The sequence below is a fragment of the Synchiropus splendidus genome, chromosome 3, assembly GCF_027744825.2.
Source record: "Synchiropus splendidus isolate RoL2022-P1 chromosome 3, RoL_Sspl_1.0, whole genome shotgun sequence".
Classification (NCBI taxonomy): Eukaryota; Metazoa; Chordata; class Actinopteri; order Syngnathiformes; family Callionymidae; genus Synchiropus; species Synchiropus splendidus.
Window position 1 is genome coordinate 25,765,906 of NC_071336.1, and position 25,354 is coordinate 25,791,259.

The 25,354-nt window shown below is 44.1% G+C and overlaps 1 protein-coding gene across 2 annotated transcripts in view; it reads right to left on the reverse strand.

Moving 5' to 3' along the window:
- Positions 1-3,296: 3,296 nt before the first annotated feature.
- Positions 3,297-25,354, reverse strand: part of nrp1a (neuropilin 1a) — a 49,864-nt gene continuing 27,806 nt past the window's right edge. Inside the window, exons 8-18 of one of the 2 annotated variants that reach the window (XM_053859270.1) lie at positions 18,197-18,352; positions 15,893-16,037; positions 11,768-12,093; positions 10,737-10,881; positions 9,020-9,112; positions 8,388-8,438; positions 6,758-6,901; positions 6,415-6,692; positions 6,241-6,337; positions 5,298-5,351; positions 3,297-5,220 (exon numbers count right to left, since the gene is read on the reverse strand). In XM_053859270.1, the coding sequence (XP_053715245.1) occupies positions 4,934-5,220; positions 5,298-5,351; positions 6,241-6,337; positions 6,415-6,692; positions 6,758-6,901; positions 8,388-8,438; positions 9,020-9,112; positions 10,737-10,881; positions 11,768-12,093; positions 15,893-16,037; positions 18,197-18,352 (1,776 nt within the window). In that variant the 3' untranslated portion in view covers positions 3,297-4,933. Of the gene's footprint in view, positions 5,221-5,297; positions 5,352-6,240; positions 6,338-6,414; positions 6,693-6,757; positions 6,902-8,387; positions 8,439-8,998; positions 9,113-10,736; positions 10,882-11,767; positions 12,094-15,892; positions 16,038-18,196; positions 18,353-25,354 lie in introns of both variants that reach the window. The other variant, XM_053859269.1, reaches the window with a different exon arrangement.

The following is a 25,354-nucleotide window of genomic DNA, read 5'->3' on the forward strand; positions in this document are numbered from 1 at the left end:
AATTGTGCTTTAAAATTATGAGGCAGATCAAAACCAGACAATTCCGGAGACGTGGAAAAGATGTGTGCTGAGATTTTCTTCTGAAGTAGAAGCAGAAAATTGGATTTGATCACACAGCCGAGCTCTTCAGAGAGGGTTATGTCTAGCACCTTGGGAAGTAGAACCAGAAAATAGGATTTTATCGCACAGTCAATCTCTTCCGAGAGGGTTACCTCTTGCAACCTGTATGTTGTTTATACTGACCAAGAAGTCTTGTGCTTCAAACACCAGTATTAGGTCTGACCATATGCAGGAAAATGGATGCCAGGGTCAGGGGAGTGTTGGGGTCGGGACCACCGCACCCAAGGCCAAAACGTGGCCAGAGCACTTCAAGACAGAAAAAACACTAAGACTTTGCAGGGGCAAGACTGAGTCCTGAAGAAGACAAAGTCAGAGGCTGAGACTTTCGATTGCATTAGAGGCAGCTTGACACAGGCAAATCTGTTTGTCTCCTCATCTCTGTGGTAAACGAGGTTCATTAGTGACACAGTATTGAAGGTTTACTAAGGTTTCATGAAACAGTGCTGTGATTTTCAGAGGCCACCAGGTGGCGCAGTCGGCTGTAAAATGCCCGGACTAGAACAAGTCATTCGATTAAACCTCACCGAATTTCTAAACCAAGAGTCTATCTAGTGGCCGCTGAAAATTAGGCCCCTGTTTCATCAACCCCGCAATACTGTTTCATGATGCCTCTCCTACGCATCACTAGACGGTAGCATTAAGGATGTAAACACATTGGAGAGAAGAAAGAAAAACGCCGCTGTCCAGACTTGTCCAGAGTCCAGCTTGGCTGAGACCATGTTTGAGTCTAAATGCAGTTGATTCCAAGAACATTCCAAAACCTTGAAAAATAATGTGGTCTTGATTCTCATTTTGCTGCAGTGCTACAACACTACCTCAGAGTACATGGGAGCAATGTCCATCCAACTAGGGCTATTCGCTAAATACTCCAAATTGTACGCCACCAGTTGGCAGTTTCTCCATCTGTGCACAGGAAATGACACATGGCTGGTGGAGCAACACTCCCCAGTTTAGCTCTCAATGGTAGTACCCAAACTGAAATGACATCAGAACTGGTGGGTTGAGCCATATGAGGATCTTCAGATCCCAAGGGACCAAGATACATATGCCTAACTACACCCTACACCCATGTTAAGGTAGATCTAAGAGGACTGCAACTTGGGACTTGACCCCATCCATGATGCATTTGGTTGATCAATGTTTATGTTCGCAGAGTAGTAACAAACCTAATCCAGTCATTGCACCACATAAGCGCAGGGGAACTCAAGGATCCTTTGCTGTTCCAAGAACAAGGGGCACATATAAGGAGGGTTGTCATCATGGTCTCCTACAAGGTAGTGATGAGTGGATGAGGTTTCATGAAACAGTATTGCAGGGTTGATGAAACAGCGTCCTGATTTTCAGAGGCCACTAGATGGTGCTCTTGTTTTAGAAATGATGTGAGGTTTCATTGAATTAGTTGTTCAAGTCCAAACATTTTATAGTAGACGGTGCTCACTGTTGGTCTCTGACACGACACTTTCATGAAAACGTATCAATCCTTCAGTACTGTGTCATGAAACCTCATCTACCCGTCACTACTACAAAGTAGCAGAGCAATAAAACACAGTGACCAACAAATAAAGTCAACCATCATTGCCACTTTAAGGCTCTGCTGTTTATTCACTTGTTTTCCTACAACAGCAAATTACAGAAGCAGTATTGAAAATAAAACTTCCTGTACCCTTTTTTTAGTAAAAAGGAAAAAAAAAATAAAAAGGTTCGGCACAAAAATGTAATCGACGGTACAAAACGGAGCGCTAAAATGCCGTGTCAATGACAGGTGTCGGGTTTGGAAAATTCTAATATGCATTTTTCAATAATGAAAACATCTGCGGGTTTTTACATTTCAGAATTATGTCACATAAAATCTGAAACTGCTTGTATATATAAAATCATGAAAGAATTTTGATTTTTTTTGTCATTTATTTCTGCATTTTTTTATGCAAAGGAACGCTAGAAACACATAAACTTTAAATATATTTATCAGTGCAACATAGTTTCTTTTGAGTCCACGCTACAGTATCCTGTTTTCCTCTAGCGGAGTCGACGTCGTTGGGGCTACAGTCCCTCTTTAGCTTAAAGCACAGACGTAAATGGTGTTGAAAAGAAGGGGGGACGTCAACTTAGGCATGAAATGTCTTCACCCCCCACTGAAGCCACAGACATTTTTGATTGTTTGTCTTTCAGCTGTATCCAGGTGGGAAGCCAGTGTCCATAAAACCTGCCAACAAAAGTCTCTGGATTTCCTCTTGAAAACAGTCATGCATCGCTACAGTTCATTCCTTGTTGTAACACATATGTTGGTTTGACAGTGTGTTGGTGAACCCCCCCCCCCAGAAAAGCGACCTTTGGTTAAACCAACAGACGGGTGGGGGAGGTGGTGATGGCGGTCAGTTGGCGCATCCTGATGACATCAGCTCTGACATCACAGCGTAATGGCTGCTACACGTAAAAAACAAAACGCTAGGACAGCAGGGGAGTAGCAATGGTTACGGTAGCACCAATCTTTCAGTCTCAGCGTCCACTTCTGAGGGAGCTGCTAACAAAGTGCTTTAAAGCTGCAGTGTCGCGATTCAGTGAACAATCCACTTAAGCTGAAGACGGTGGCGGATTTATTTGGTATGTTTGCAGACTTGTTTTTCTCTGGGCTACCACTGAAGAGCACACTGAAGTAGAGGGCTTTCACGCGTCACTTTCACTCGCTCTGTGCCGATATCACTGGGGTTGGGATTTGATGCATAAGAGGAAGCAACGAAGGCCGACAACTTGTCTGATTTTGGCACAGGTCTAGTACACAAACGCCTTTACAGCTGCTCTGTTCCTAAACTCTAAATTCAAGATGGCGGCACTTCTCTAGCTCAGGCTTCTTTTGATGCAGTTTAGGGTGTTTGTGAGCCATAGAAAGTTTAATTCGAGAGCTTGTACCAGTAACATAATTTTTAAAATGTGATGAACTCTTAGCTGATATTTCCTTTGTCACCACCTCTGATAGGCTGATGAGGCTTCACAAAACTGTCCTCATTTTGCAGTTTGAAGAATGATGTGACGTTTCTTTGAAGTGACTCCAAAGATTTTAGAGTCTGGTGAGCTCTGAAAGTGTGGACAGTGTTTCATGAAGCCTCACAACTAGCTTGACATGGGTTCCTGCTGAACTTTGGCTCCTCTCCACAAAGATTCTTTCATGGACATTGAAGGACACGACCCCAGGAACTTCAATTTGGGGACATTGGTTTTTCGATTTCATTCTGCACTCAGTGTTGTGAGACCATAAGTGAGGCTGGGAATGAAGCGATGGGAAAATGCCCTTTTGACTCTACTTGTTCTTTTGGCATCATAAGCATGGCTTCTTTTGCAATCCACTAACACCATAATGTCCCCAAATTACCATGAGACCTCTTCAGCCCTATTTAGAGATAATAGTTACTGACAGGTAGCGGTGGGCTTATGAGGCTTCATGAAGCAGTGTCTTCATTTTCAGAGCCCACAAGATGCCACTCTCTGCTCTAAAATCATTGGAGTTGAACATTTTCAAACGGAGACCGCCACCTACTGAGATCTGAGAATGAGGACACATCACTGGCCATGGGCTTATGAGGCTTCATGAAACTGTTCTGATTTTGAGAGGACTACAGAAGTCACTTTCTGCTCTAAAATCTTACATTAGTTTGACGAATGAAACCTCACATCATTTTTAGATGCTGCTTCATGAATCCCCAAAAGCATTGAGTCAGTCATGAAGCTATTGATTCCTTTTGCCTCATACTTTAAGGTAACAATAGCCCAAAACCTCCATTTAAGGTGTGTTAGGTTCAAAGAGATTACAGGAGACCCAGAAGAGTGAATGTCACATTCTGAACATCTAAAAGACATGTGAAAGCCCTTTGTGGAGAGATTAAAAGACTCACTCTCTCACCTTTCCCTTCAGTGTTTCAATGGTTGGACCTAAACTCTAGACACCGTCTCACGAACCATCTGAGCAGCTTCAGAGGTCATGAAAAGCTTACATCATATTTACACGCACACACAACGGCTGGGGAGAAAACAAAAAGGAATACTGCATTTTTTTTTCTCCATTTTTACTTTCTTTAAAAAAGGGCAATAAAATATATTAAAGTTATTTACACTGTGAGGACAGAAACAAGAAACACAAAACAAAGCGCTGGGATGGATTTGAAGATCCACGATTTGCAGGTATGGATGAGAATTTCCTGTTTTCTGCTATCAGAACTGAAGTGGAGCAGGTCAACAAGCTGGATGGACTAAAGGCACTGTCAGAAGCATACATTGTCATGGTGGGGATGCTCATGTTTGCGGGGATGTGAGGGGAGGGGGAAGGGGCGAGAGCCGTGGGAAATGAGCACACCCTGTATGCCACAACGTTGGGCAAATCTACAGTTTTGCCGGATATGGTTCATGTCGGATCACTTTCGGAACTTCACCAACTGATAATAAAAATCCTTCCTGGAAACTGTATATTTTTTTCTCATAAATTGGTCTCAATAACCAGCATCCGATTGTAAAAATGAATGAAAATCAAAATAGAAAATTAAAATATCATCTAAATCATCTGTACATATTTATTTTATTTTGTACACAGTGACCCCTACTGGTGGGATTATTGTTGTTTTTTTTTTCTTCTGTTTTTTTTCTGCAGCTCCTGAGAAAAGCATGTATCAGTCCAAACCTCCCACTGGTTCCTGAACGTGTCCCCTCTCTCGCTCAAGAGGAAGGCAGTCGTTTGAGTCTGCCCACGCATGGAGAGGATTGTACAGCCAGTCTTGTGCGGGCTCCGTGCGCGTCATCGAATCCTAAGCGTGAGCTCTGGCGCCCCTCACGCCTCCGAGTACGAGCTCTGTACGTTTAGTTTGTCCTTCTTTAGCTTGACGCCGTCCACCAGCTCAAAGTTATAGTTCTCCAGGGCTGATAAGTTCCTGTCCGACATGCCTCCGTGCGAGCAGGCGCAGTAGAGGACCACGCCGCAGATGGCGCCCAGGAACACCCCGAGAGCTGACATGGCGATGATGGTGATGAGGATGGGGTCCAGTGTCTTTAACATGTTTCCCGCGCCGCTGATCTGGTTGGTTTCCACGAAGTCTGGGTATTCAGTGATGTCCTCAACTGGAGAGCGGAGAAGAAACAGAGGTTAGATCGAGGGAACAGCCAGCTTCACCTCATAAATATCCAGCTGCACTCACTGATTTCACGGAAGTCGTCCTCCGGTAGCATCGGTTCAGTGGGCACGTCTGGGTCTGGTGAGAAAGAAATTCAATTAACAAACAATACAACTTTGATTAGAAATGTGTCGTTGAGTTATAGCGATCTCCACCGCTAAGCACGGCGGGACCTGACTCAGAAGCAAATGCTTTCAGAGAGGAAGCACATGCTGCTTGAAGACGATTCATGCTATACACTAATACACTACACACATAACATCCGACTTACGACCAGGATAAGTTCCGACCAACCGGTCGTAAGTCGGATTGGACATAAGTCGAATGCCATTCAAAATAGCCAACACGAGGGTTATAGGTACTACTGTAACTGTCATACATAATGCCAGATAATGAATAAAAAATAAAAAAGACGCATCTGCTGACATCTGCTGGCCGTGGTAAGTATGGGTGGACGTAAGTCAAGCAGGTCGTAAGTCGGATGTTACGTGTATGTAGATTTTTACATTACCTTCTGCTACGTCCATATGCTATGCTACATATGATGATCTGGCATCCAGAAACATGGTTGAAACAATGTCACAGGATCACCATCTGGTCAGGTGCTTGTTGTTAATAAGCTAATAAGCTAAGCTAATTGCTAATGCCGTTGATGATGGCGTCCATGAACACAAACACATAAACTTCAAATCAAGGATGACTTCCATTGGAGTGTCATAATATGGGAATTTCAGCGGGAAACCCAAAATATGGACGTCATCTTAAATCTACATCGATACTAAATACAAGTATGTCACCATTAGCAACCATCTGACCAGACGGTGATGTACATCGCGCCACTATTTCGGCCATGTTTCCTGATGCTACTCCTCAGCACGGAGGCCATCTTTGTTATTTTGTCGGAGCGTGATTTCAGTTTACGCTTTGAAACTTTATTTTACTTAATTTAACAAGGGGGGGTTGTTACCTTTACAGTCCGCCACGCTGAGGCCATTCAGAACTTTAATGTCGTCCACAGCGATGTCTCCCCAGCTCTTCCTCTCCACCAGCCCTTCGATCACCACCTGCACGGACGTGTGTAAGTCTTTATTGCTGCTTGAAATACAGCGGCAGATGTGCACTGGAACAGGATTCTCATTACCTGATAGGGCTTATTTGTGCTCGGCACCAGGACCCGACCTTCTCTCCAGCGGTTACCCTGGTGACCGCTGACCGTCCACAGCAAGATGTCAGCGGGTCCGTCCACCGTCTGTTTGCGTTGCTTGATGTGCAGCGTGCCGATGTGCGAGCCAAACATATGGTACCAGAATGACACGCACAGGTCTGAGTCTGGGGAGCTGACCACTGGGCTGACCAGCCGCGCCACCTCCGTCTCCTGAAGACCGGTCGCCAAGGTGTAGATGAAGTTACCTGAACCACCTGATGAAGGAAGGGGGTTGTCAGAAAGGCCAAATGATCAAGAGGAATTCTAAACCGCAGCTTACCTGTGTGATCCATGTTGGGCCCGGTGTTAAGAGTCGGGGTGCCGCTTGACTGGATTTGCCATCTTGAGCCGGTGTTCTCTGAAGTCCAGCTGCAGAAGGACGGGTCGTTGGCCCAGCCGAAATCACAGGCAAACCACAGAAAAGCTGCGGAGGAAAAAAAAAAAGATCACAGTTCATCACTTGGCTTTAATAAAAAGTGAGGCTCTGGGATTCTAACCCGAGGGCCTGTCAAGATGTTGCTGCAGGCGCAGTCCAGGCTGCGCACCATCAGTCCCCATTAGAGGGCAGTAAAGTACTGCAGGATGAAGCTGGTGCTGAAAGGCAGCATCAGAAAGAGAGGGCGTGGGGTAGGGGGGCTCGGCTAATGATCTCTTTGATACAAGCCTTGTAGAGACCACAGAAGAAATAGCAAGACTGCGCACAGAGACAGGGCCTGAACATCTTGTCCAGCTGAAAGAGCAACATTCTCAACAATCCGCAGAGAGTTTGGAATTTAATGAGAGTGGGGACTGGAGGTTTCAAAGCATCTATGGCAACAGCAATGGAGGGACACATTCCAACAATGCAGTCTCCGGTGAGCAGCGCTGAAGACAGATCAGGAGGGTTGTGAAATATTCAGACTGTGACCCAAGAATGAGCCTCGGTGAATTTAACACATCTGTCCTGGTGCGGGAAGAAAACCACAAAAAAAAAAACAGTCACCGCCATTTTTCAGTTCTGGCACAATGTTTTTTTGCCCGTGTTTTTGGTGTTCATCTGGAGTTTACTGTATTATCCAAACAAATGACAGTGAGGAGACGGAGGGTGAGACAAGACTTGACACGAGAAATTAGAAATGGCCGACATGTTTCACACGAAGAGAAACTCTCCTTCATGAAACCCTGTTTAAGAATGAAAGAAAGGTGTTGACTTCATTTAATCTTTCAGATGTTTTTTAAACTACCTTAATGGTTGTGCAAGGCTTATGAGGCTTCATGAAACAGTGTCTTCATTTTAACTAGATGCACTCTCTGCACTAAAATCTGTAGATTTTAACAACCATTTCATTGAAACCACGCCTCATTTCTAAAACAAGAGCGCCACCAACTGAGCTCTGAAAATGGAGACACTGTTTCATGAAGCCTCATCAGCCCATCACAAGGGTGTTACCAAGTGAAGACTCTGGGATATGTCGAGATGTGACGGCGCTTCATAAAGCTTCTTTTCCAGCCCACTAGGTGGCACTCTCTTCCTGGTAATCTTTAGCTTAGAACCAATTTTACTACTGCTGAGGAAACTCATTTTATCTTGATGTGTGAGGTAGATGGTTTGTTTTCATCCTCAAGATAAATAGATGTAAAATTCTGTTTCGCTGATATGATGTATCGCCCTTGTCTCCAGCAATCAGAGCATAGTGGGTGAGTGAAGAGGATCAGTGTACGGCCCATTAGCCAAGGTCGACGGGGGGAGAGCAGCCTCTCCGCTGGCTTCATCAACCTGCTGCACTCGACAGCCAGCTCACCTCCTTTCCTGACACACAACATTCAACCCTAGTTTGTGAAATTATTTTTGTCACTAATGATCAGCTTCCCCTGCATCACATGACCCCTAACAGCTTAACTGACATCCATTTAGCATGTTGAATTCTCACCTGGGATTGTATCCACCTCCACAGTCGTAGTTTCTGGCATTGTGGGTCCACCTGCCACAATGACACTCAGTTACGGTCACAGACAAAGCCTTGTTACACAACATCCATGCACCATCATGCCGACTGCTCTGACTCCGCCTTCCATCTAGCGCCTGAATAATACATCCACAAGACTGAGATGCTGCCATGCTCGTCATTGGAGACTGCTTGTTAATGGGGGTGCAGGCTGGGGGATTACTAGGTTAGTAGGCCAGGAAGGGTTGGGGGAGGACGGCCAAGGTGAGAGAGAGCTGGCGGGAGGAGCAAACAGGTGCAGTTGGTTAGAGCGAAGCTGAGCGAGAGTGCCCCCCGGTGCATGCGTGTGTGGTTGCAGGTGTGAACAGTGGAGGGCAGATTAATGGCTGTGCCGTGGAAGAAGCAGAACGCTGAGCCCAAGTCAACATTTATGAGCCTGCAACTACTTTCTCCTTCAGTTTTTCGCCTAAAAATCTCTCTCAGAAATGGAACGGATGAAGCCAGAGATTCCATTTAAGATTAAGGGTGAAGGAGGAGCAGAGGGTGGGGATGTAGGGAGGGGTTAAGTAGCAGTCTCATGAGGGCGATGTTAGCACCTGTCACATCGTAGTCATCACCTGTGCCACTGTGGCAGCTCGCCTGGTCGTCATCGCACTCGTCCGACGGTGTCGTGGTGGGGACCGTGGTGGTGGGGGGAGGTACCGTCGGAGCTGCAAGACACAAGCAATGGTTCAAATTCTTTTGTCATCTGCTTCAAAAATTCAGTCCCGAATTCAATTCATTGGCGCTGATGGAGTTCTGGAGGTGTGCGGTATAAATAGATCTCAATCTGAAAACATGATGCAGAGAGAGAAGGCAGGGCTGCCACAGCAGCCTATCATTATGGTCCTGCTCCACTTGGATGTGGGCAAGATCGAGACTAAGTTCTGCTGCTGCACGGCTGCCCACTGTTCCGAGGGTGCGCGCGCGTGTGTGCACACGGTGGTTGAGTAATGAATAGGCTTCCCCCTGTGCAGGAGGAGGAGAAGAGGGGAGAGCAGAGATGATGGAAGGTGTAGATAGAGACAGGCAGAGATAGATAGAGCCCTGAAAAATGTATGTGTACAGTATCTGTGTGAGGCCATGATGGCGCCTGCTCCCTCGGTCGGATGAAATATGAGGCTGATCAGCCCCTGTCAGATTCAGGGTGGGGGAGGTCAGGGATGGGGTCAGCGCTGCATCAGGGGAGCCTCTTACAGAAATGAGGATTTAGCTCTCCTGCCACTGAGCTGTAGCACCTGAGCGTCTGCAGGTGGATATTCCCATGTTTGGCTTGTCCAGTGTTTATATCTGCAAATGAGTGATATAATCTTCGCAGATATCCAATATGTAAATCCACCGCAGCCACAGACAAAGAGGAAAAGTCATGCAGGGAAAGGTGCGTGCGACGGGGGGCCTCTTGGGTGCTGTAATCCCACTGGGTCAGGTGGGCTTCTATTTGATCCCCTCTCCAAGTGGCAGAGCTATGCGGGCAGCTTTGATGTCGCCGACAAGTGTCCTGCGTCAGGATAAAGAGCAGGATCTGGACAGCTGTGGACTCAGGGAGCCCTCATGCACATCCTTAAATAACCAGCACCACAGTAAAGACTTTCAGCCATGACATTAACTCGGGTGATAGATGACTCACCTGGAGGAGGCTGAATCATGTGAGGATGTTTTAAGGTCTTTGGCCAGAGTTAAACGTTGACACAGCTCAAACTGTCAACAGAGTTTTATATCGCCGATGAAAATAGAATCATGAGCTGTTTGGACGCTTGTCTTCGCTTCCCTTCCCTTGGGAAACAATTTATGAAGGGATCAGAGATATTCCTGAAAACAACACGTCACTGATCCCTCTGAGCTGGTCATGTGACCGCCACTGCTCCCTCCTAGAGAAGGTGGAGCTGCCTCAAACTATGGTTGTGCTTCATTGAAATATAGATTCTCTTGAAAATACACGACAAGGTGCAACACAGGGTTGACTATATCTATGACTTAAATGTATTACTTTTGCTGTCAAAATACGTTTTAATGGTCATTAAAATGTGATGAATGAAGATGAATTCATTATAAACCCTCTCATGAAATAGTTTTTCTTTTCTTTAATCGAGTTCCTCCATTGAATAACAAAAGCATTTTTGTAACTTCCTTAAGGAAATGTCATGGCCTACTCCTGCGATTCCTTTCATCGGCATCTAGGAATTTTTCAGAGGCTTGAAAGGTCCTAAAACTACTCTGATCTTTTGGAGTCTAAGCACAAGTCATTGGGATTATAAAATGTTTGCTCTCCGGACAGTTTAAGATAATCCAGCTCACCTTCAATCTCGCAGCCGAGCAGCTCCAGTCGCAGGCCCATCCCAGCAGGAGTCGCTCTATCTGGGTAAATTCGGACGTAGCGGGTCAGCAGGGGGTCCACTGTCCTCAGCTCCGGAGTATCATAGTTGCTGTTGCCTTCGAATATCTGTTAAATAAGCAGGAATTGAAGAGAAGCATTTTAATCTCTTGCATATTCCAGATATCTAGGGCTTAAGAGCTATAATAGAAGCTTGGTCAAAGGAAACTTTAAGCTGCTACGGCCAAAAAAAATCAAGGAGAGATAAGACGAGGGCTGCGAGTACGAGAGATACAAGCCAAGAAGTTGAGATGGAAGTGGATTAATGGTTGCGATCACATGAGGGAGCGTGGAAGCAGGGATCTTTGGCAAGAGGAAATGCAGCAAACCTACAGATCCTCCTCACTCCACCCGTAAATCAAGCATCAGCCCTTCTGGGTCAGATTTATGCCCTGTCACGGAGGCTTGTAATTGGGGACGGGGTTTTGCAGCTCCCCTCAAAGGTGCTTGTGAATGATCTCCCACAGATTCTAAGTCTAAATGTGCGCATTGTCAAAAGCACAAGTGTGTTTTTGGTGACGGAGAGCTGATAAAGCCTGGATGGTTTCTCAGCAACACACTTCCTGTTGCCCCTTTTCCTTGTACATGGGGCTTCACCACTCGACACTGAGGGTTGAACTCAGAGCGGAATACAGAGGGAACTGTGCACACACTTGCAAAAGACTTCAGATGCTTATCCTAATGTGATTCAGGGCGCTGCAGAAATTGTCTGCCTGGTGAATGGAACTCAAGCAGGTGATGGAAAATAACTCAGATGGAAGTGATAATGTGTTTTTGGAGACCGAGGTCTGGTCTTTTTTTCCCACCAGATTGAAATGATGAGTAATCAACTTCAAAGGGAGATTTCACCATCAATGTGGTGAAGGAAAAAAGGAAATTATTTTTATTATTTTCTCTCAAATGAAGCGCCTAACCCACATAATTCAATGGTCCCATCCAAAGAGATCATTTTTACCTTCGCCTTGCTCCCGGTCACATCCTGCACCATCTTCCAATCGGAGCCGTTGTTGCTGTAGCCCAGTCGGAACTTCTTCATGAAAACCTTGTTCTCGCGGTGCTTCCCTCCCTGGATGATCAGGCCTTTCACCACCTTCTCCTCGCCCAAGTCCACCTGCAGCCACTCGCTGGTGAAGGGCTGAGGCAGCAGCGTCCACCCGGTCCGGCTGGTCAGCAGCCGGGCGTTCTCCGGTACCCAGCTCCGGTCGGTGTGAGAGGACGCGGTGATCTGGTTGTCCGTGATCAAACCCGACACCATACCCAACATGCCGTGGCACGGATACTCTGTCGGAAAAACACCCTAAATCAAAACACACACTTCAAAAGCATCCAAATACAAGTCGCTCCTGATACACGGAAGCTCCAGGTTTAACGTAGATCAAGCACATTTCAGTGATTTCAGACAAAAAAGTGACTTGGTCTGTTTATCCTCCATGATGTTCCGTCCACAGACCTCATGCATACTAAACACTCCGCCTGAGGCACTTGTCTCCAGGCAGCCAATTAAAACCCTCCTCTCCGTTCCTGCTTTCACCTCCAGCTTTCTGGGAGCAAATATTCTTTTCATCTCCCTCGAACCTCCCATCGTTACCAGCCGTACATTCCTGAACAAAAAACTCATTGTGTTGCATCTGCAGCAGAAAATTCCTCCTGCACTGCAGCTGTTAACATCTGTAGGCCTGTGTCTTCAAACACCTCATCGTTTGCAGACTTTCTTCTTATTTCTTTTCTCGTGTGAACTGCAGGCTTCACCAGGCATCACCTCATCAGCCTTTCCTCTGGTGCCATGGGGAGATAATAGTCCCTCATTTAATCTTTATCACACCCAATATGTCGAGGGCGACGATCAGTTCAAGGCTGAAGCAACAAGCTTCAACAGTGGAACAATAACTGGTGCTAACAAATGGTATCGTTCTGAGTAAGAGATGATAATATTTGGGTTCAAAAACCTGGAATATATGGACCATCCAACTGGGACCCACGAAGTCTGCAATATTTTAGTTGCCAGGTCGGCAGTAATTTCCAGCGCAATTCATAACATATTGATTAAAAAAAAAGGAAAAAATAGACTGGATGATCTTTTTAAATTTTAACATTTTACATTTTTGACTGTAGCCATGAGTTCAAAGTTTCAGTTTTTCATTTCATCTCCAGCACGTCATCGGCATCCTGCTCTTTTTGTAAACAGACAATACGATACACCCACCGATGACGTCACTGTTCGTGCCAGAACCAACTTTGGTTGGTAACTTGGTTCGAACTATGAACCAACTGAGAACACGGTAGCAGGTTCAAAACTGCGTTCAGGAACCGGAGTGTTGGGACCCAGTGATGTCACTGCAGTCTTGGCTCTATTAAGACAAATATTTCAGCTACTCATTATGACTAGCAGCGAACGAGTGTTGTGAACACGAAGGTGCTACGGACAAAACAGTTGATGCTCATGCTCTGCAAAGAAGCCAGTCACAAACACAAGTTGAATATTTTGCGCGTATTCGCGCATATTCCTAAAACCACAGTCAAACAAGAACTTGCTTATGTAAACTACTTCTTCCTTGCCAGGTTAGGTTGGTTTCAGTGGATTCATGTGGATGCCTGAAAGAGCCTTTTTTTAAACCAGCAGGTAAAATAAATGTGTATCTCTGGGTGGATGTATGGCACCACTGCGTTTCCACACCTACACTCCTGTCTTCCCCCTCCTTGTTTTTTGACTTGTTGAGTATGAGCTCCAGCAATGATCACTAAAATAAACAATAATCTTCCCTTTCATTCGCCGCAACAATTCTGAGACCATGTGTGAGTCACTTGTCTTCAGAAAAAAAAAGGGCGACAGCTCATATTAAACAATATCTTTCCGCCAATCTACTTCAAGCCTTCCGCCAGCATTTCCTCCCAAGACGCGAAGACAGCAATAACATATTTACTATGGGTTCCCACAGAGAAATAAATCATAGCTTTATTACATCTTGTGTGTCTTTGTGTGAGACAAAGTGTGCTCTGTTGCTCCGAGGGACTAAATGATGCCACTCCATCTGGGAAATGCCGCTTCGGAAACAAAGTCGTATTCAGAGCGGCTCCTCGGTTATCTAAGCCTGTTCTTATGTGGACCCGTGAGATAAACGGTCACCGCCACATTGGGGCAGACCAGAAACATGCGGTGCAGCAGCCGCTTTCCCTGTCTCTTGGTCTTGTTTGAGAGTGATCACAGGACCTTTTGAAGATAGAGGACGGCCGCTACAAGTGTGGGAATCAGGAAATCAGGAACGACTGTCCCGAGCTAAACAACTTCAGATGGGACAGCACACAACCAGAGAAACACACAAACATGCGTGTGCAAAAGGTGGTCACATACAGGTTTTGGGTGGAGCAAAAGTGGTTAATCAAAGATATATATATATATATATATATATATATATATATATATATATTTAAGAGTTCAGACTGCAGCATATTTACAAACAGAGGGTGGAGATTCCACTTATTAATGAGCAGCTGTGAGACTGAACCGTTCATATTTGTTGAGAACATTTAGTTACCAAATGTTGCGCAAAAGAAAGCCTGTTATTACAAAGTTTTTATGGTAGTTTAATATGAAAATGGAGAAATATAATCCAAGCATAACATCATCACAAACAAATTTCCCTCAGTGGCGATGGTTTCCTGACTCAGGGTTTTATTGTTATTTCATGTGAGCATAAACCAGATGGGAGCACGGTGGCTCTGTTATTAAAGCTATCAAAGATTCAGAAATTCAGATAAGACAGAGTGAGTCATGACTTTCCAGCATCCTTCATATCTGACTGGTGTGCTAACATGCAGCAAAGATGGCAGCATGTTTCGAGCACCCGGGGATGCTGACGTCACTTCGGAGGCCCTGTGGTGACTCTGATCTTGTGATGTGTTTAGGCTCTGGAGTGGTTTTGGTCAACAGCCTAAGAAACACGCCCCGCCTGGGCAACGCTACAGCGCCCCAAACCACACACACAACATGTAACTCAATACATTTACATTTCATATAGGGTCTTCTTTTTTTTCAGACACACAACATATGGATGGTGCCCACATCTCAACTAAAGTCAGTGTATAATAATAATAATAATAATAACAACAACAACAACAACAACAACAACAATAATAATAATAATAATAACAATAATAATAATAATAATAATAATAATAATAATAATAATAATAGACTAAAAAATAAAGCCTGAATGAAATTAATATTTACCTTCAAAAGGTCCAAAATATATACGTCTAAAATAAAAAAAAAATACATCTATGGATCATATAATTGTTGTTTGTAAAGTAAAGTGTAAAGTAATAAATTTCAATTCAGAATAAAAAAAAACATTTCAGATTCAATAAAATTCAAATGTAGATGATTTAAATATTTATTTTCATTGAAAATAAATACATAAAATAAACATTTTTTTTTCTCCTGAACAAAGCTAAGACGTACAAAAAAGATATTTTAGATGACAATATTCCTATGTATTTATACACCACTTAATGATGGTGATAGTATCACAGCAAATGAACTGCTATGGCATCAGGAAAAACATGTACTCCTCGAGTACTTTTTTTTTTTTGTTTGGAATTGTAACTATTCATTATTCGATCAAAAACCGCAGCTGATTATAGAAACAACAGCAAACCTTTGTGACAACAGAGGACAAAGATGAAGTGAGCAGCCAAAGCTAGAGCAGATGTGGGAGGCGGTGACCACACCAGAAGGAAGAATGGGAGCGTGTTGCCCACCCAAGCCCCGCCTCTCTCAGCCTGCCAGCTGTTGGCTCCATCTATATTGTATGAAGAACATCTAAACATGGGATGACATAAATAGGTAATTCCCCTTCATGGCCCACTACTCCATTATGCATCAGCTTTTTTTGGCCTTGGAGACAGACTCACAGACTGATATCATCACCTCACACCTGACAACAACCCAGGCGTCCCAGGACAGGAAATCAAACCTGCGATGCAACAGGAACGTCACCGATGCCACACTAAAGGCATAAATTATTAAACCCAACTCCACAATTGACTCAGAGCGTGATGAATTCTGATGCGCATTGCTTACCTGATATCTTACAGCCGTACACCTCAAAGCGAAGTGCGATGCCTGTTTCCCAGGAAACAGGACGGATCCGTATGAACCGCGTCAGCGTCGGTTTGGGCAGCATTGTCTTGGCAACGTCTGTTGGGTTGGTGTTACCTTGAAAAACCTGCGTGGAAGAGAGTAGAGATATGATTCAGCCAGACTGAAAAAAGCAATGCTGAATTACTTCTACAGTGACGCAGGAAGAAAAATTTGGCTTTGAATTAGCGAGGAATGAGCGAGAAAAGCAAGAGGCTAGAGTTGACAATGCAACACTGTCGGATTGAATTTCAACGACGAGTTAAGCTGTCACTTTTTCCGTAAACTTTGCTCCTCCGTTTCCTCTGACGCCGCATGCCGCGGCACTTAAAGGCCATGGCCCGTGAAACCCGAGGCAATATTTCTATCATGGGCTGCACCAGATTGGTTCAAGATGCCCTCTTTCTGTCCACCATTCTCAGGTCTGACGGCGCTTTTACGGCGGTATCTTGTTTATAGGGTCAGAGAAGTCACAGTTCTCCCCAGGGGGGGTGAGCTGACCAGCAGGCTGGCCACCCAGCGTAACAACTAGCAACAGGCTATCGCAGTTCATTCTGGGAAATTGAATCACACCGATGACCAAACACCGCCCCTGACCTCCAGTTAACCGAGCCAGCACACAACGGAAAATACTCCAGCTGGGAGGAAGACTTTCTTGTTTTGTTTTTTTTCTAAATGAAGTATCCCATACCTCGAGACACACTGAAACGTCATGCCTGGTCTAAATGGAAGCTCTTTCTTGAGAATGCCAGCTCAGCGCTTAAGAAATGGTGTCCTCCGAATAAAAGCACTTATAAAAACATGTCCAGCTTTGACACACAAACACACTCACACGCCACTCCACACACTGGACCAGGCACAGCTACCACCCGTGTTTTCTTCCGTGCTCGTCCCTCAGCCTCACACTTGGTGATATTTACTCGACACACAACCTGAGGGGCCAGACTCGTAACCCACTGGACAATAGAGGATGTGTTTAACCTCCAGATGGGACAAAACCTGCTCTGTTTGACAAGCTGATCAGCAATCAATAGTAGCGACCTGTGAAGCACTGGTCAAGCATGACACACTGTTTCTCCCTCTGCTCCCCCTTTCGCTTGAATTCTTTGGCACCAGCTGCTCAAACAGACGGCTCACCTCCCTCCTCATACCATAAAAGTTGCATCATTATTGTAGCTTTTTTTTTTTTCCAAACATGACCAGACAGAGAGAGAGATTCCATCAATGAATCATCTCTGTGGTTACTTTAATAAATAAAACCAACCGCAGTTCAACATGGAAGTGGCTGGAAGAAATGGAACAAAAACCTTCAGAAAAAAAAGAAATGTAACCTGGGTTGGCTAAGTCAGTGAGCATATTTCAATATGGTGCAGTCTGAAACTAATGAAATATCATATTTATTTTACTGAGATGTTGTGATAAATCATCAGAAATCAGAGTTAATTTGGATTAAATGGATTTTCACACAACAGTGTTTGTGTGTACAAGTCAGGGAGATTGTAAACATGTCCAAACCTTTTAGGAAAAGGGCTGGAGTTGAAATGTGTGGGGGCCAAACGTTCAGATTTATTCAGTTAAAAAGAATGCAACTGAACGTCACTACATAGAAACACTTTTCATGATTTCAAATATAACAAACTAAACTCAACTTACGAAATATATTTGTGTTTTATAACCGAGGGTCAAATTACACAAAGAATAAGGGGACTCAACAGCAGAGGTATCAGTACTTCGGTAGCCACTTTGTCGTGGGTCACATTAGGGGCCACATTTCTAGAGAGGGCAATGGCAACTTTGTATGTGCCTGTTAAAGCAGATTTTATTTTTTTGTAGACGTAAATCTCCCCTATAAACTAGGTTCAGCTTCCCCCTTCAGCCCTGGACCAAGAGCCTCAGTGACAACTCCAATCATGTCTAATGACCCACAGGGATTTTACACGGCATAGACCACATATTTATCTGAGACACACCCTATTTTGCAAGACAACATGAGCCGAGGGCTGAGAAAGCATGTCGAACAATAGGAACAGTTGTTCAGGTGTGTGTATTTGCTACACAAACCAAAGCTGGTGTTGGCTGAGGCCTCCAGCTTGTATTTACCTTTGACTTTCTCAGCAGAAATGACACTTTCAAAGGTTAGTTTTCAGTCTCCCCCCTCCGCAAGGACACACCTCTGGAATTCATCTTCCACAAATCCAATAATTTTAAAGGGCTGTGCCATGTGATGTGGGCGACAAACGCACTCACTTTTTGCTTGGAGCCCTCCTTTAACGTGATCCAGTCCTCCCCATTCGAGCTGACATCCACTTTGTAGGCTTTGACGTAGTAAATTTTCCGGGTCTCTTGGGAAACGGCGCCCTGGGTACCGATGGCTGAGACAAACCTGAGGAAACCCAGATCGACCTACAGAGAAGAAAACGAGAAAATAGGAAAATTATTTGTCTGAAAAAGTTGCGTGAAAACATGGCACGATTTTCAGACCTTGAACTATCAAAGACGATAGGACGTACGGCTACAGAATTCCTGTTGAAAATTCTTTCCAAGCCTCCATTCATAATTCAGATGAAGCGAAGAGTTAAAAATATAACCCCTACTATTAGAAGCACCTCTGGCCATGGCCGTTACCTGGAATTTAATGAAATCTTATTCACATTAATAAAAGAGACAGAGACGATGACAACTTAATTTCCTGAACTGGGAGAGGAGCTTATTGGATAAACCAGGACGTTGAATAGAAACCGCAATCACATATTCTGAATCGGCCGCAAGACGAAAGAGGCACAGGTGGAATGTCGAGTATTGTGCTTCGAAAATATGCAGAGCTTCATAAAGTAATCATGATCTGCAGTACATTAATGGTAAGCGGCTACGCATTCTGCCAGGAGAATTAGGGTCAGCAGTGGCCACGGCCAGACCCACAAGCCGGGATGAATATCTTCCTCTGTGTATTAATGCTGCACATGTATGCTACATTTGAAGTCCAGCAGCAAATACAAAAGCCAAGAACTAGTCTTTTTACAAGAGGAGTTGACTCAACTGACAGAAATTGTTAAAAAAAAATGGGTAAAAAAAAAAAAAAAAAAATATATATATATATATATATATTTTATATATATATATATATATATAAACATATATAGAGATAGAGATATATAAATAATTTCCTGATTATACTGCAGAATGCCAACTGTTTATCGTGTGTGGGAGTATACTTGTGTCACACCTCGCACAGCATGTTATTAGCAGTGGTGAATGGTTGAATCTTATTGCCTCATAAAGGAAATACAAGCCAGATGTGTAAATATATGTGTAATTATAATTGAGTCAAAGAAGAATCAACTGAATGAATGTGCTATTTTGCTGCTCCATTTTGGCTTTTAAAAAGCTCACATCAAAACATACACTACTACTCTTATTTTAAGGGCAAACAGATGGGAATAATAAATGAGGTTCTATCCGTTCCCCTCTCTGGCCATTGAAAGGATTTGGATAGACAGTGACTTACAAAAAAAGACACAGTGAGAGAGTTTTGTTCCTGTCTACAGGCTCAAAGGGCTTACTTGGTAAATCCTGCATTTTCTTTTGGGTCCACAAATACAGACAAAATCAAATCCCTTCTGCTTCAGAAGGTTCCCGTTTAATAATGCAGGAACTAAAATTCCACCCTGTTGGTTTAGCAGCTGGATGTGACAGCACAGGCTCCGGACATATTTGAGCGTGATTGGGAGCCATTTGCTTGCCTATTTTAGCAAACCCAAGTTAATCTTTAATAAAAATCCTGTCCCCGCAGAGCAGTTGTTTCCTTTTATATAGCGATTTGGCTGGAAAAGTATGTAACTCTTACAGTAGTGTGTGTGGAGTGGAAGGGGCAACACTTTATTTTTGACTATCGATTTCCAAGCGGACAATATAATGGTGAATAGTGAGTTGACAAGGCATCTTTTCTTGGAGGAAAACAGGAGTTATCGTAATCTAGTCAAGATGAAGTATCGCCAAACTCAGGCAACGGAACTGACATGCATCCAACAGCCCAGAATGAGCGCTCATTGACGGAAAATGAAGGTTTAATACAGCGCTTCAGCCTCAGCCTTGGTATTTAATATTGGAGGCAAAGTACATTTAAACATGAGACACGTGTTTTTCAAGGTGCAGAAAGAAACATACTGAAGTACGTGTTCCCACTGTGCCCACGGATATATGAAGAGAGATTTACCTTTTCATTGTCACCAGTTGAATAGATGTGAAACCTTTCCCTTCTGATTCATTGTTTCTGAATAGCATCTTTATTGGCTTCTTTTTTTGTGTTCAAGTGCTCCAGAAAAACATCTGGATATGTGAATTAAACACAGGTCTTTCACTGACTCAGAACAAAGCAGTCAAAGAGGAACCAAATGCTCGGCGATGAAAAGAAAAGCGCGCTTCCGACATCGATGCAGTGGAAGATATGACGGACAGAAGAACAAGGTCTCTGGTGAAGAAGTGCAGAGACTAGATCAATGGCCCAGACCCTGGCAGATAACACGGCCTGGGTAATGAGCAAAGCATGATTTATTAATGGTAGCTTGTTAGAGAAGGCACGACGAGGTCCGCTCACAGGCCGAGGTTAGGCAGGTCAGGAAAAGAAGAAGGGCCTCCGAGACGCTTGGGTCTAAGTATTGCCTTCGACACCACAGAGGCCGCAGAGAAAACAAACAGGCCAAGCTAATGATTACAAGTGGGACTCATTTCATCCCAAAGCCACGGACGCAGCTCGCGTAACTACATGCTAAAGACCATTCTTTTCCAGAAGTCACTGCAGACTAACAGTCTTCCAACCATCGAGATCAGGATGCAGAGATGTAAAAACCGCCCCTATACATTAAAATGACTGAAGTTGAGAGTGTGTCTCAGGCCGTCTGTATTGATATTCATAGCTAAGTGTGTTTGGACGGAAGCCCACCTACAGAGAAATGACAGTCCATATTCTTGGTATGCGGATAGACGATAACTCACACAGAATCTGCTCACACACAGTCGTAAACATGCCTGGCTGGGTAGGAAATCACCCAGATGTCTGAGAATCTTTCCGCAGCACCAGCAGGCTGAAATGTGGGCAGCTGAGTCCCTGTCTACTCCGAGCGTCCTCAAGCTTCAGCTCTCTCCATAACACACTTGACTCATTGGGTACGTGTTTTTCTCTGTGTCGAAGGGCACAGGAAGAGTCAAAGGCCCTTACCTCGGAACACCCAGTGCGCTGGGCTTCAGTCTTTTTACCGGCTAATGAAACCAGAAAAGCAGAAAAAAGTATTTATCGAGCCACAGCTTGTAAAGTCTGTCGCTGAAAGGCCGCTGTGTGTGCAATTAAATGAACACGCTGGAGTCAACATCAGGTATTTGAAAGACTGGAATGATGTAGGCGCTATATATTTCTGCGAGAAAAGAGTGGTGGGTCGTGAGAAGTGTAAACCACTGTTCTGTTTCCAGCAAACACAACGGTTAAGTTTGAAATTAAAACGCTTCTTTGTCACTTCCAACATTCTCACATCTCAAGTCTCCACCCTTGTCCCACCACTCCTCTTCATGTCCCCAATGAATATGAACCTCCTTCTTCTTCTCCTCTTTCCTAGAATTTAAATCTTCAATTATCTTCATCCAACCATCCACTGTCTCACCGCACAGTGATCCCTAACTTCTCCCAGGCAGGTCGCAATGTAGTACCCATACTGCTCCAATCCATTCCTTCAGTCAACTCTACCTCGGATTCTTTATAAAGGAGGTTCTAGTGATGGGCCTATGAGGTTTCATGAAACAGTGTCTTCATATTCAGGGCCCACGAGGATGACGCTCTCAGCTCTTAAATCCTTGGATTTGAACAGTCATTTTAATGAAACCACACATTATTTTTAAACCAGGAGCATGAAAGGCATCTTTGGATATACCTGAGCTCGCACAGATGAAGTTGACCATTTGGGACATTTCTGGACCCCAGTATTTGCTTAGTTAAAGCCAGGAAAGTACTATAATGCTGTAAGAACACATGCTTTATATCTTAAAAAAATAATAAATGTGTTTGTTTTTTTGGAATAATACACCAACACATTTGCAATATTGCTATAAACAACATTCTATTCAGTGTTTTATAAAGATAAATAAGGACTACGGATGAAGAGTCCCTTCAGCTTCGACTGTTTTATTGACCTACAATTCAGTTGCCATGAGGTTTCAGGCAGTAATATGTCCTCCAGGAGAACTTTAGAAGTGCTATTTATCCACTTCCCCTATAGAGAGAAGTGTGTTTGTGGCGGCGAGGCTTCCCCCTCTTATTGTGTGTGGGCTTTTGACTGAGTAATCGAGGCTCTAGGGAGTGTGGTTATTCCTCCATCCAAAAAAAAAAAGAAAGAAACAGGCAGTACCAAGGGTGAAAAAGAAGGGAGTGCATCAAAGCCAGTGCAGCTGTTGGTCAGGAAAAAAAAGTTATTTTGGATCTCAAAAGATGTGACGGCCAGATAAGGTCTGGAAGCTATTATAGAGTAGCTCAGGAAGCAAGTAAAACTCTGTGAATCAACAGGGCACGCATTGATAACTTATTCAGTTTTCAGTAATGTACTATGTAAAACACTGGATTTTCAGTCATATTTTTATTTAGCTCATTTATTTAAGGGGATAAAATAAGCCTTGTGATCCCCAGATTACGAGGAATGAATGCGGTATCATCGAGCGCAGATTGTTGTGTCAAATTTGAGTGGATTACATCGCCTTGTAGGATTACAACTGTTTCCTTCCTCATGACTCATCGCGCCCCTTTGTCATTCTTATTCACGCCACACACATCCGACTAAAGCTCTGAGTAATCTCCTTGTAGCCATGAGACAGCGTTACGGAGGGCGAGCCACGTCTGTGCGACAGAGGATGGTCATTCAGTGACCATGGGGCAACACAATGTGTCGCTGTCTGTGGTTCGAGACGCCCAAAATGACTCGCACTATGACTGAAATTTCTTCTCAAGGTACTAACACAGCGCTGACTCTTGTCTTCACACCAGGCAGGAGTCGAAGTGAAGTCGCACTTTTAGGCTTTTCCGCTGGAGTGTGGCTCTCAATCCCATCATTGATTTTCCAATAGAGAGTATGACCAGAGCGCAGCAAGGCGCAGACGGTATCCATTGTTTCCATTATACGGCCTGATGATGATCTCACCGGCAGCTGCAACCAACTTCTGCCTGATCGGCTTTAAGACTTTATCAACTGAGCCGCTGCTGTTAATTACCGGTCTGCGCGATAATGACTTATCATACGGCGCTGGAGTGAGATGAGAACCAAAGCTCATTGTGTTGTTTTTTTCCAACTTCTCTCTGACCCAGAAATTATCGAAAGCAGACTTGGATGAGAATGAAAACAGGATATTGTGAGGCCTATACAAACATGAGGATGGATTCTTTGGCTGGAGGAAACAGTGTTTTCATCACGGAAGTGTGCAATTAGAGGCTGTTTGGTTGGAGCTAAACCTGTTATCTTTGCTAAGTGGAACTTGTTTCTCAACACTGTGAGCCATATAGATCAGTGTGAGGAAATGAGGTCAAGGTGCCCCCTCCCCCCCACGTCCCTCTTCCCTATGTTGCTCGTATAAAGCTGCGACACAATCCTCTGTAATTGGCTGACTTTACCATGAGATTACTATCACTTGCAGGAGATAAATGAGCATGGTGTGTAAACAAACAATGTTGTGCTTCTCATGCTCTGTGCGCTCATCCATCAGGAAACAAGATCCACTATCTCTGTTCATGATTAAACCGTTGGGTTTGTTGGGGATGCCTTGTAAATAAAGCTCAAGCTGAAATTGACTCCTTCAACTGAAGGTAGAAGATGTAAATCAAGCTGCTGGAGAATGTTTCATTCGGACGTTTGATATAGCAAGTAGTGAGGGTGAGGAAAGCTCTCTAGCATTGTAGTAAAGATAAAGGGAGACCAAGACCAATTTTTTCATTGAAACTAAGAAGGTGTTCAGTTTGGTCTTGGACACATGTTTAAAAACGCAGTGCCAGTTGGCAAAAATGACATAATAGTAAAGAAAATGCACTCTGTGTCATATAGGCCTGAGCACTGTGTATTAGTATAAGCAGATTTTTCCAATAAGAAGCTTTCAGGTATCGACAGTCGGGTTCCCTCCTCGACTGAATTATTAATGTTGTGTATATGTGCGATCAATGGACACAGCCTCAGTCAGCTATCATTGAATTATAACGGTGTATTACGCCCATATCTCTGTTGAGGAGGATTGTTTCAAACACTTTTCTTCAGTTAGTTTATTACAGTATTCAAATGAGAGGAGAAAAGATTCTCTTCAGAATTAACATGCAGTGCTGCGGACATCGCCTTGAGTGAATCCTTCATTACCTCGAACTGATGCAGAGACGCCTGTAGCGCATCCTGTTCAGCTTCAAAAGAAGTCGTGACTCCTGCGGATAGATAATATGCGCATACAGAACCGAAGACCTCAATTCTCGAGGGGTTTGGTCAGAGACGGGGTGATGGCCAGATTTGAAAGGAAAGAATACGTTTGTTTTGAAGGATTTCTGTCTTGCGCTTCATCCTCATGCCACAAACCTCCCCCAAAGGACCTCTGTCCATTTCTGCGTATCCAAAGGGCTGATGAATGACCGAGCTCACCCGGCAACTCCACGCTACGATACGCGACCAATTTAATTACCTTGAGAAACGCACGTATCCCAGCGTCTTGCCCTCTACCTCTTCAGACATCAGAAAAGAAGGCGCATTAAAATGGATGACAAATTTGGAGTACGTTGGACAAAAAAAGAAAGGATAGCGCAGTCAAAGGAAGGGCTGCTTGTCATGAATAATAAAACCGCTTGCCTCAAACCGCAGTCGGGGGGATGATGATGAAATAAATAATGAATTGTTTACTATGCGTCTGATGCCATACTGGGATGATTTGTACGTGCCGTGAGGGCGTCCGAGCTTGTTGAGGCACCGAACACCGGCTTCATGAAAGCCGAGTGAAGAATTCCTCTTTTTAATACCACTTGTGATAATTGGTCCGAGCGCTCAGCACAAGTGCATCACGCTCATGGAAAACATAAATTACGCGGCAACCTCCGACTTGGCTTTTACGCTGCCTTTGAAATTGGAAATTAAAAGAGGCCCGCGCGACGTTTGATCGGATTAGTATTGGGAAATCGGCATGTCCATTAGACCGTGCCGCCGATGGGAACCCGGTTTTGCTGCCCTGTCAAAGTCTCAGTGTAATAGCAGCAACAAATTAGTCTGATAAAGAGGTTTATCAAGCTTAGTTTGACACATATGTAGACAGCTGTCCTGCACTGGTAGCAACAACATTGCTCTTTATATTTGCGATTTCTGTTTCAATGTGACCGTGCTTTTTTTAAACATGTTGATTTGACTGTTGTGT